We start from the raw sequence: 12,488 nt of genomic DNA, 5'->3' as shown, positions 1-12,488 counted from the left end.
GGTCCAAGGATTTCATCCCGATACCTAATGGCAGTCAGGGTGCCATTGTCTAGCCTGTAGAGGTCTGTGCGTCCCTCCATGGATATGCCTCCCCAGACCATCACTGACCCACCAACAAAACGGCCATACTGAACGATGTTACAGGCAGCATAATGTTCTCCACGGCTTCCCCAGACCCTTTCACGTCTGTCACATGTGCTCAGGGGGAACCTGCTCTCATCTGTGAAAAGCACAGGGCGCCAGTGGTGGACCTGCCAATTCTGGGGTTCAATGGCAAATGCCAATCCAGCTCTATGGTGCCGGGCAGTGAGCACAGGGCCCACTAGAGGACGTCGGGCCCTCAGGCCACCCTCATGAAGTCTGTTTCTGATTGTTTGGTCAGAGACATTCACACCAGTGGCCTGCTGGAGGTCATTTTGTAGGGCTCTGGCAGGGCTCATCCTGGTCCTACTTGCACAAAGGAGCAGATACCGGTCTTGCTGATGGGTTAAGGACCTTCTACGGCCCTGTCCAGCTCTCCTAGAAGAACTGTCTGTCTCCTGGAATCTCCTCCATGCTCTTGTCTCCTGGAATCTCCTCCATGCTCTTGTCTCCTGGAATCTCCTCCATGCTCTTGTCTCCTGGAATCTCCTCCATGCTCTTGTCTCCTGGAATCTCCTCCATGCTCTTGTCTCCTGGAATCTCCGCCATGCTCTTGTCTCCTGGAATCTCCGCCATGCTCTTGTCTCCTGGAATCTCCTCCATGCTCTTGTCTCCTGGAATCTCCTCCATGCTCTTGAGACTGTGCTGGGAGACACAGCAAACCTTCTGGCAATGGGAGGTATTGATGTGCCATCCTGGAGGAGTTGGACTGCCTGTGCAACCTCTGTAGGGTCCAGGTATGGCCTCATGCTACCAGTAGTGACACTGACCCTAGCCAAATGCAACAACAGTCAAAAACCATCAGAAAAAGATGATTAGGGAAAAAAAATGTCAGTGGCCTCCACCTGTAAAACCATTCCTGTTTTGGGGGGTCATCTCATTGTTGGCTATCTAGTGCACCTGTTGTTCATTTCATTAACACCAAAGCAGCTGAAACTGGTTACCAACCCCCTCTGCTACTTACCTGACCAGATCAATATCCCAGGAGGTTCATAGACTTGATGCTATACTCTGATTAAAACGTGTTCCTTTCCTTTTTTTTGAGGTGTGTATGTAAAATATATATAATTATAAACTAGGTAACAGATGTCCTATAGTATATTATAAATATAATACTGTATATAATTATGACATTATGAACTAACCTATTTAAATATTTATAAATATATAAAATGTGTGTATATGCTTATGTATATTTTTTTTATACATGTGTAATATATAATGTTAATTCATAATGTCATAATTATATACAGTATTATATTTATAATATACTGTAGGACATTTCTTACCTAGTTTATGATTAAAAACATCCCATTCCTACTTTTGGAGGCCAGCCAGTCATAATATAGCACTTTAATTGCTCTTTGTCATGTGATCCACACCCTCCTGAATCATAAGGCAGCCCTGCCATTGACTCCACACATGCTCTGAATAATGACTTTTTTTTTTTTTTTTTTTTTTCCTTTTTGTGAATAAAAGGCTCAGGATTGTCAAACCAGATTGTATCTCTACTATAATAAGATTGTTTAAAGGTCCTTTGTGATGGACCCTTTTGTACAGAAAAACAGCAAATACAAAACCTTCTTCCTTCTTTCCTTTTTTTTTTTTTTTTTCCCTTTTAATATAAATGCTATATAATTTGTTATACTGCCATCTAAAAATGGTGAATAAACCAAATTATAGTATATGGCGCCCCACATCAATGCATGCAGTAATAACAATAGCCCTACTGTTATATTTCTATGTATTGATGTGGGGCGCCGTATACAATATAATTGGTTTTATTTCATCTTTTTAGATGGAGTAAAATAAATTATACAACTCTTATAGTTACAAAACCTTTTATTCTGGTTTTTTTTTTTTTTTTTTTGCTTGTCTAATGTCTTTTCTATACAACTTGGTCATCACAAAGAACCTTTAAAACAAAAAAAAAACAAAAAAAGGTCTGTTTATAGATTACATATACTGTAGATGAGGAACCCTGGTGAAGTATGTATTTTTAAGGGGTTCTGTTGGCTCTAGTCTATTAAATACAAAATGTGGTGGGTGTGTGTATAAATTGTGTGTGTGTGTGTGTGTGTGTGTGTGTGTGTATATATATATATATATATATATATATATATATATATATATAAAAAATATATTGTGTGGGTGGGGGGGATCAGGAACGATTTTTTTTTTTTTTTTCCCCTGCAGGAGCAAATTGGATCGTGCTGTGCTGGGTGTTTTTTGCCTTCCTCTGGATCAACTGCGGGTATAGGATTATAACTTTTTTATTTATTTTTTTTGTGTTAATGGTTGAACTTGATGGACTTTTGTCTTTGTTCAGCCAGACTAACTATGTAACTGTGTATGCCTGTTTTTATACACATTTCTGTGCATAATAAATTTATATATATTTATTGTGTGTGTATGTGTGTGTGTGTGTATATATATATATATATATATATATATATATATATATATATATATATATATATATATATATATAATTAAAAAAAATGTTTGCATAATGTGTATATATATTGTGTGTGTGTGTGTGTGTGTGTGTGTGTGTGTGTGTGTGTGTGTATATATACAGTTGCAAGAAAAAGTATGTGAACCCCTTGGGATTACGTGGAGTTTTGCATGAATTGGGCATAAAATGGGCTCTGAACGTCATCTAAGTCACAACAATAGAAGAACACAGTCTGCTGAACATAATACTACACAAACATTAGATGTTGCCATGGTTTAATTGCACATAACATGTAAACATTCACAGTGCAGGGAGGAAAAAGTATGTGAACCTTTGGACTTAATAACTGGTTGACCCTCCTTTGGCAGCAATAACCTCAACCAAACGTTTCCTGTAGTTGCAGATCAGACCTGCACAACGATCTGGAATAATTTTGGACCACTCCTCTTCACAAAACTGTTTCAGTGTAGTAATATTCTTGGGATGTCTGGTGTGAATCGCCCTCTTAAGGTCATGCCACAGCATTTCAATGGGGTTGAGGTCAGGACTCTGACTGGGCCACTCCAGAAGGCGTATTCTGTGCTGTTGCAGCCATTGTTTTGTTGAATGACTTGTATGCTTTGGGTCATTGTCCTGTTGCATCACCCATCCTCTGCGGAGCTTCAGTTGGCGGACAGATGGTCGTACGTTTTCCTGCAAAATGTCTTGATAAACTCTGGAATTAATTTTCCCATCAATGACAACAATCCATCCAGGCCCTGAGGCAGCAAAGCAGCCCCAAACCATGATGCTCCCTCCGCCATGTTTCACAGTGGGGATGAGGTTTTGTTGTTGGTGTGCTGTGCCTTTTTTTCTCCACACATAGTGTTGTGTGTTCTTCCCAAACAACTCAATCTTGGTTTCATCTGTCCACAGTATATTTTGCCAGTAGTGCTGTGGAACATCCAGGTGCTCTTTTGCAAACTTCAAACGTGCTGCAATATTCTTTTTGGACAGCAATGGCTTCCTCCGTGGTGTCCTCCCATGTACTCCATTCTTGTTTAATGTTTTCCTTATTGTAGATGTGTCAACAAAAATGTTAGCATGTGCCAGAGATTTCTGTAGGTCTTTAGCTGACACTCTGGGATTCTTCTTTACCTCATGCAGCATTCTGCGCTGTGCTCTTGCAGTCATTTTTACAGGATGATCACACCTAGGGAGAGTAGCAACAGTGCTAAACTTTCTCCATTTGTAGACAGTCTGTCTTACCGTGGACACATGAACATCAAGGCTTTTGGAGATACTTTTGTAACCCTTTCCAGCTTCATGCATGTCAACAATTATTGATCGTAGGTCTTCTGAGAGCTCTTTGCTGCGAGGCATGGTTCACATCGGACAGTGCTTCTTGAAACCAGTAAACCCAAAACAGGTGTGTGTTTTTTAAGGGCAGGACAGCTGTCAGCAACACATCTAATATCATCACACTGATTGGAGTCAAGGTTGGCTTACTCCTGGCTCCAATTAGCTCTGGGAGAAGTCATTAAGCTAGGGCCTCACATACTTTTTCCTCCCTGCACTGTGAATGTTTACATGTTATGTGCAATTAAACCATGGCAACATCTAATGTTTGTGTAGTATTATGTTCAGCAGACTGTGTTCTTCTATTGTTGTGACTTAGATGATGTTCAGAGCACATTTTATGCCCAATTCATGCAAAACTCCACGTAATCCCAAGGGGTTCACATACTTTTTCTTGCAACTGTATAATTTTTGTGTATGTGTATATATAAAATAAAAAAAAATACATTTTTTTTTAAATTTTTATATATATATATATATATATATATATATATATATATATATATATATATATATATATATATATATATATATATATATATATATATATAATTTTAAAAATGTATTTTTTTTATTTTTTTTGGGGGGGGGGGGGGGGAACTAGAAAAAAACTAGACTTCGGGTATGCAAGTTGTCATGTGAAATATATCAATAGCCACAAAGGATCTAAATCCACTTTGATGTGCTTTTGAAAACTTGGATGTTACCATATAAAAGTAGCAGTGACCTCATCACTGTGCTGTACATAGTCTGGCTGAAAAAAAGACAAAAGTCCATCCAGTTCAACCATAGAAAAAAAAAAGTTATAATCCTCCACTCACAGTTGATCCAGAGGAAGGCAAAAAAAAAACAGCAAACCACGATTCAATTTGCTCCTGCAGGGGAAAAAATTCCTTCCTGATCCCCCGAGAGGCAATCGAATATTCCCTGGATCAACTTTACCTATAAATGTTATATTCTGTGTATCCAAGAAATAATCCAGGACTTTCCTACAGCAATCCACTGAGCTGGCCACAACCAACTCTTGAGGGAGTCAAGAGCCTGAGCAGAGCAGTGGGAGGGGCCCAGCAGGCTCCACTTACTGCAGCCTGCTGAAAACGGCAGGAGGGGCGGAGTCAAAACCAGTCCCCTTGTACAAGGAGAGAGAGCAGCAGTGAGCAGTCTTTATTACAGGAAGTCTCACACTGAATGACTGCCCAGATATTGTAGAAATACACAGAGCTCACCAGGATTCAAGTTAGAGTTGGGTGGAGTTGGGAACTTGGGTACAGAGAATTTGCAGCTGCCCCCAAATATCAGCAGATGGGTGTTTAAGGACTTATTGTACAGATTACTGCATGTGCTGGTATTTATTTATTTCAGGTACTTATATAGCGCCGTCAATTTACGCAGCACTTTACATATATTGTACATTCACATCAGTCCCTGACCCTCAAGGGGCGTACAATCTAAGGTCCCTAACTCACATTCATACATACACATACTAGGGACAATTTAGACAGGAGCCAATTCATGTCTTTGGAGTGTGGGAAACTTGAGTACCCGGAGGAAACCCGCACAGGGAGAACATGCAAACTTCAGGCAGGTGATGCCGTGGTTGGGATTCGAACCAACGACCCGAGTACTGCCAGGTGGAAGTGTTAACCATTTAGCCCCTGTGCTGCCCACTTAACAAGTGTATCAAGTCCTTTGGCTTTAAACAAGTGTATACCATTTGTCTCATTGTGCTTTTTTTTTTTTTTTCTTGTCTTTGTTCTTTTTGCAGTCATCTTGGACCACAGCAGCGCTGCTTCTGATTGGAGGGTTCCTCTCCGGTATGGTGTGGAGCGAAGCTCTGAGCCTGCGTCTGGTTCGCAGTTGTAGGTGCCATTATGAGCAGACTCACCAGCTAGATGTGCCAGGGAAGGAGCATCCTAGGTGCCAAAGAAGGGGCATCATACTGCCACAGGCAGCGCACATACGTACAGGGGTGAGTCTCTGGGGTGGAAACATGGAGGGTATCTTCAAGCCCAGTGGTAGCCCTGTATAAGAGTGAACTGATTTTTTGTTTTTTTTCCAGCGTTAGCCCTGAGGTAGAGAATTGCTGGGACCTGTGTAGGGTTCCACCATTTAATTCAGTGGCATACACAAGATTAGTGTAGAATGGTATGAGTTAGGTCTAAGGTGGGCACAGATTAATGGCTCCGCGGGGATGTTGGCAGGTGGCATGGGTGATGGGTGATCAGCATGACATTTACCAGCCCAATAGTTTTGGAGAGAATATGAGGGATTTTGTTGCTTTCCCCAAAGTATGGGGAATTTAGTGTCGAATGCCATTGATGATTTTCCCTTCTGAAATTTCTGGTTGCTTGATACTAATACCGATACTTTGACATTTATTGGAAGAAGTAAAGAGATCAGGAGTTCTGACTTTTCCCCGATTTTTAATTCAAGCCAAACGCAGCCAAGCAACTATCATTTTCAGAAGGACCTCGGCAATGAGCTTCTCCATATATTGTTTATGGTAAATTTTATTCCATTCCGCAGACTTATTGACTTCTTGCTGCTTTCTCTCCGTAGATGCAGATCACTCTGGAGACTGTTGGGTTTGTGTAAGCCACTCCAGAGAGGCTGTCCACTGGCCCCATCCATTGGTTTCCAGCTACCCTGGAGCTTCTCCATTTCTCCTGCTAATCCCAGTATTTGGAGGCTCACTTGTGTTAGATCCATGAGGCACATCCAGATGGACACACCACCCAAGGAGGAGGCAGGTGGAGAGAACGGGCAGCCTGCCCCTGTTGACTCATCGTTTGCAGGCCAGGTTGGAGTTCTGAACGTTGCTCAGGACTGTAGAGTTCTTGTTGGATACCCAGAAACGGAGCACAAACTCCAGAAAGTCTATCATGTATCTATAACATCTGATATCCCGGGGCCTAAAGCCATTTGCCGTCAAGCCTTGAAGAGAGGTCCTCCGGACCAGCTTCCGGAGCCTGCAAGGAGCCCAAGGAGAACCATGTGGGGGCAGTCCAGAAGTGATTGCCCACCTGGACACGGTCAGTCAGATAGGGACTATCCAAGCAGCTCACTTGTTGATGATGAAGATGATCAAGACATGTTTGAGGATGGATTGCTTTCAGAAGAGATGCCAATGTGCAGTTCCGCTCAGCATTTCTCCCATAGCGGACTGCGAGTCATTGAACATAGAGTGGAGGGCTTTCCTTCCAAGGATTCACCTAGGAGAGTGACCTCTCCACTCCTCCATAAAGTCGGATGTAGAAGGACTGAATCCCTCTCTCCTCCACCTTGCACCACTTTGCACAGAAGCAGTCTGAAAGAGAGACAGCTGGGGAACTCTGAAGGACTGTCAAATGCCTCCGAATCTAACGGGACTAGTCTCTCAACTGACACAAGGACTTCAGAGGCATCTACCAGCAACCAGCACATACTTGATCTTGATTTGCACAACATTGCACATACAGAGACATTGGTGGAAATGTTAGAAGAAGACAGCCCTGGTGGCAGTCATGGCTGTGCCAATAGTAACTTTGTTGCTAAAGAAGCATCCAAGGAGGCTTCTAAAGCCTGTGTAGAAGACGGGAAGCTCCCCACTGCTGATGGTGAAGACCTGAGTTCCTTAGAGAGGACTCCTCCTGGGGCCGCCCGCCTGGGCACCCCTGGAAGCAGCAGCGTTGCAGTGAAGAGAAAACTACTTCCATCCACCGAGACTGGGGACTCTTGTTCTGACGATGAAGGACCTGGGAAGAGATGGAAGGGAGCTGAAACCTGCCAGGCCCTTCATGGATCTTGCAGAAGCACGGACTCCAAGGGGGCTCCTTTCTGGAACCATCTTTTGCCGTCATCACGCAATGCTCAGAAGGTAAGGCTATTCATTATTGTCATGTGATTTATTTTTTTTTTTTTAAATAGATTTTAAAACTCCTGTTTTATGAACACTCAGAACATCGGATTGGCTTCTTCAGCATAGGTTAGGTTGGGCGACTTGGCCAGTACACCTGAACCATCACTTTAGGTTGGTCCAATTATTAAGTCTAGCTGTGGTTTAGTCCATGAGGAAGGTTCTCTACCCATACCTTAACAGTTTTTGCTTGAGGTATTCCACTCACAAACATTAACTCTTTAAAGTGGTCTTGGGCTCTACCACTTCTAAATACTGCTCCATGGGTTCCTCCATAGAGTTCCTCCATAGAGTTCCTCCATAGAGTTCCTCCATAGAGTTCCTCCATAGAGTTCCTCCATAGAGTTCCTCCATAGAGTTCCTCCATAGAGTTCCTCCATAGAGTTCCTCCATAGAGTTCCTCCATAGAGTTCCTCCATAGAGTTCCATGGCTTCTTGCACACCAGATCATTTAAAGGGTAACTCTACTTTTGTTGAGGAAGAAACAATCCAGGAATTTTAACAAACTTTGAAGCAGACCCGTACCTTTTGGTTGCTTTGAATACTAGCGGTTTGTTTCATCATGTCCTTTTGCTGACTGATTCGGAATGGGAGTGACCATCATCGCCTGGCAGCACTCTAAAGAAAATCTGCATGCCTTTAGAAATATTTAACCCTTGGGAGTATTTTGCCAAAACTGAAACTCCAATTGCAGTGGATGCCAAAAATCTGGCATGAATATTAGTGCAGACTTCTGGGGGCATCAGTGAGCCAATCACACAAGCAGAATGACATTTTTGGGGCATTCTAGCCACCAATATTTGGATAGTATACCTTCAGGTTGTCGTATTGAATTGTGCAGGAAATTATAGCACGTAATTACTGTAGGTGCTAAATCTTGTATCACATGACATTTTCAGCCTGAAACTACTGATAGTATGTATCGGGTTGTCTGCAGATTTAACCCTTTCACTGCCAGAGCTGTTTTAGCGTCTTTTGGACATATGTTTAAAAAAATAATTTTAGGTCCAAAGCTTGCATAAAACTTCCATATCAGCGCAAGGGTCCATGTAACTCATGATTGCAGTAAAAAATACACCTGAAGTTAAGTTTAGGGCCCACAATCACAATATATTACCTGTTGGGTTTTTTTTTGGGGGGGGGGGGGGTAAAATAGTAAAGATGAGGTTGTGCTGAGTAAATAGATACCAAACGTGTTGCTTCGTAAAATTGTGTTTTTCTCGTGAAACAACCATCATGTCCCTGATTTGGAGCAAAGTCCCTCTGTCCCTTTTATTCCTCCTCATTTTGGTCTGATCTCTATAGTTGGATATAAAATGCATTATTTGCAGTGAAGGAAATGCGTATTTGCTCCCCGGCTGATGTCGAATGTTTGCCCCTCACAAAGAAATGATCGGTCTAAAAATCGAATGTTCGGTGTATTGTAACACTGAGAGACAGAATACAACAACAAATTCAGCAGAAATGCGTCTAACAAATGATGACTGATCTGCATGTTCATGCGGGAAATAAGGATTTGATCCCCTTCACAAAACATGACTTAGTACTTGGTGGCCAATCCCTTGTTGGCAATCACAGAGGGTCAGACGTTTCCTGGAGTTGGCCCCCAGGTTTGCACACATCTCAGGAGGGATTTTGGCCCACTCCTCTTGGCAGATGCTCTCCAAGTCATTAAGGTTTAGTGGCTGACGTTTGGCAACTCGAACTTTCAGCTCCCTCCACAGATATTCAATCGGATTAAGGTCTGGAGACTGGCTAGGTCACTGCAGGACCTTAATGTGCTTCTTCTTGAGTCGCTCCTTTGTTGCCTTGGCCATGTGTTTTGGGCCATTGTCATGCTGGAACACCCATCCACGACCCATTTTCAATGCCCTGGCTGAGGGAAGAAGGCTCTCACCCAAGATTTGATGGTACATTGCCCTGTCCATCGTCCCTTTGATGCGGTGCAGTTGTCCTGTCCCCTTAGCAGAAAAACACCCCCAAAGCAGAATGTTTCCAGCACCAAGTTTCACAGTTGTGATGATGTTCTTGGGGTCATAGGCAGCATTCCTCCTCCTCCTGAAAACACGGAGAGTTGAGTTGATGCCAAAGAGCTGGATTTTGGTCTCATCTGACCACAACACTTCCCACCAGTCCTCCTCTGCATCATTCAGATGTTCAGTGGCAGACTTCAGACGGGCCTGGACATGTGCTTTCTTGAGCAGAGGGACCTTGCGGGCACTGCAGGATTTCAGTCCTTGTCGGCGTAGTGTGTTACCAATTGTTTTCTTGGTGACTGTGGTCCCAGCTGCCTGGAGATCATTGACAAGATCCTCACGTGTAGTTCTGGGATGATTCCTCACTGTTCTCATGATCATTGACACTCCACGAGGTGAGATCTTGCACGGTACACCAGACCTAGGGAGACTGACACTTGTTTTGTGTTTCTTCCATTTGTGAATGATTGCACCAACTGTTGTCACCTTCTCACCAAGCTGCTTGGCCATAGTTTGGTAGCCCAGTCCAGCCTTGTGTAGGTCTACCATCTTGTCCCTGACATCCTTGGACAGCTCTTCGGTCTTTGCCATGGTGGAGAGTTTGGATTCTGATGGTTTGATTGCTCCTGTGGACAGGTGTCTTTTATACAGGTAACACAATGAGATTAGCAGCACTCCCTTTAAGAGACTGCTTCTAATCTCAGCTTGTTACCTGTATGAGAGACACCTGGGAGCCAGAAATCCTGCTGAATGATAGGGGAGCAAATCCTTATTTCCCTCATGAACATGCAGATCAGTCATCATTTGTTAAACGCATTTCTGCTGAATTTGTTGTTGTATTCTGTCTCTCAGTGTTACACCGAACATTATATTGTTAGACCGATCATTTCTGTGTGAGGGGCGAACATTCAACATCAGCAGGGGAGCAAATACGCATTTCCTTCACTGCATCTTTCAAAAGTGTTTCCCAGTGCTAAGTGCAATTTTTATTTAAAATATATTTTATATATATATATATATATATATATATATATATATATATATATATATATATATATATATATATACATTTTTTTATTTATTTTTTTCCCCATAAACTTTATTTTTTATTACATAGAGGACAAATCGTCTCTTTTATGGGATGCATTTTTTTGGTGACAGGTTCTCGTTAATGAGACATCAGGGGTTTGAAAGGGTTAAAGTAGAAGTTCTTTCCTTCTTCTTTTTTTTTTTTTTTTTTTTTTTTTTTATATCAAACACTGAAATTGCAAATTAAAAATGTTGCACACTTGCAAATCTGCATTGGCTTTTTCTTTTTTATTATCTATATAGGCTGTTTTGCGGGATCTGTCCTATTTTCAGTGTAAATGAGTACAATAGGTGATGAAGGTGGTGGTAGGGTCTGATGGAAGTGATGTCACAGGAAATCTTCTGCAGAAACAACTTTTGTACTTTGCCAGGAATGGAGTGAGTAATAGGGCCGTTCTCTCCCCACCCCGATCTTCCCGCCCTCCTGCTCTTTAATCGGCCCCTTTGTTATTTTTATATTCTATTTATATATTATAAATGCCGTTTTCAGATGAAAAGGGAGAGCGGGGACTGGGAGGATCCACATTGCTCAGTGTAGTGAGGCTCCCTGCTCCTTATGTAAATATAGAAGAATAATGACATAATAAATGAGATGGAGGGGGAAGGTATATGAACCCTGAGCTGTGCAGCCACCAGAGGTTAAAGCTGAAGTTTAATTTGCTTTTCCTGAGCCCTCCTTTTTTTTTTTTCTTGTCAACAAATAAAATTAAAATTCCTTTTCATTTCTATTACATGGCTAATTTTGGATCCAATGACATCATCACTGGGTCTCTGTAATTCTCTATGCAATCTTGGTGGGAGGGGCTGGCCTGGTGCTGTGCATAGCTTCCTGAAAACATCACAGCACCCTGCCTCAGTACTCCTCTTAAGAGCCCTCCCCAGTGGGCTGACTTCTGAGAGGAGGTATGAAAATTTACCTGGATGGGTGGGTGTCAGTCTGGAGGAGTCGGTGTTCCTAGGCGGGGTGTATATGCATGTATACCACCAGGGGCGGACTGACAACTCATGGGGCCCCCAGGCAATAGGGGATCATGGGGCCCCTGTGTCCTTGCCTAAACTCAAAAAAGCCTATGAAAAAGGTACCAGGGGCATCTCATGGGGCCGCCTACCAGGGGTGGAATGACAACTCATGGGGCCCCCAGGCAATAGGGGATCAAGGGGCCCCTGTGTCCTTGCCCAAACTCAAAAAAGCCTATGAAAAAAGGTACCAAGGGCATCTCATGGGGCCCCCTACTGATCCCGGGCCCTTGGGCATTGCCCAACTTTCCAAATGGTCAGTCTGCCCCTGCATACCACCCTAGGTGAAAGGAGGAGGGGGAACAGGGACAGGAAGATTGGGGAGGAGAGTCTGATCTCTATAGTTGTATATAAAATGTGTTCTTTATCTTTCAAAAAGTGTTTCCCAGTGCTAAGTGCAATTTTTTGTATTTATAAAAAAAAAAAACTTTTTTTTTTTCCCTCAAACTTTATTTTTTATTACATAGAGGACAAAAAGTCTCTTTTTAAGGGATGCATTTTTTGGTCTCTGTAATTCTCTATGCAATGTTGGTGGGAAGGACCGGCCTGAAAAATATCACGGCACCCTGCCATA

At 42.5% G+C, this 12,488-nt stretch overlaps 1 protein-coding gene across 1 annotated transcript in view; it reads left to right on the top strand.

Annotated features, from left to right (window-relative positions):
• LOC149436245 (atos homolog protein B-like) overlaps nucleotides 1-7,793 on the top strand; it is a gene marked incomplete at its 3' end in the record, with an annotated part of 35,149 nt that extends 27,356 nt beyond the window's left edge. Inside the window, exons 3-4 of the mRNA XM_089661817.1 lie at nucleotides 5,703-5,906; nucleotides 6,497-7,793. Coding sequence (XP_089517943.1) covers nucleotides 5,830-5,906; nucleotides 6,497-7,793 — 1,374 coding nt within the window. The remainder of the gene's footprint in view (nucleotides 1-5,702; nucleotides 5,907-6,496) is intronic.
• Nucleotides 7,794-12,488: the final 4,695 nt, after the last annotated feature.

Source organism: Staurois parvus, unplaced genomic scaffold, assembly GCF_062004578.1.
Source record: "Staurois parvus isolate SC_StPar_1 unplaced genomic scaffold, SC_StPar_1.0 ptg001394l, whole genome shotgun sequence".
NCBI classification, from domain to species: Eukaryota; Metazoa; Chordata; class Amphibia; order Anura; family Ranidae; genus Staurois; species Staurois parvus.
This window is presented reverse-complemented; position numbering and strand designations above follow the sequence as displayed.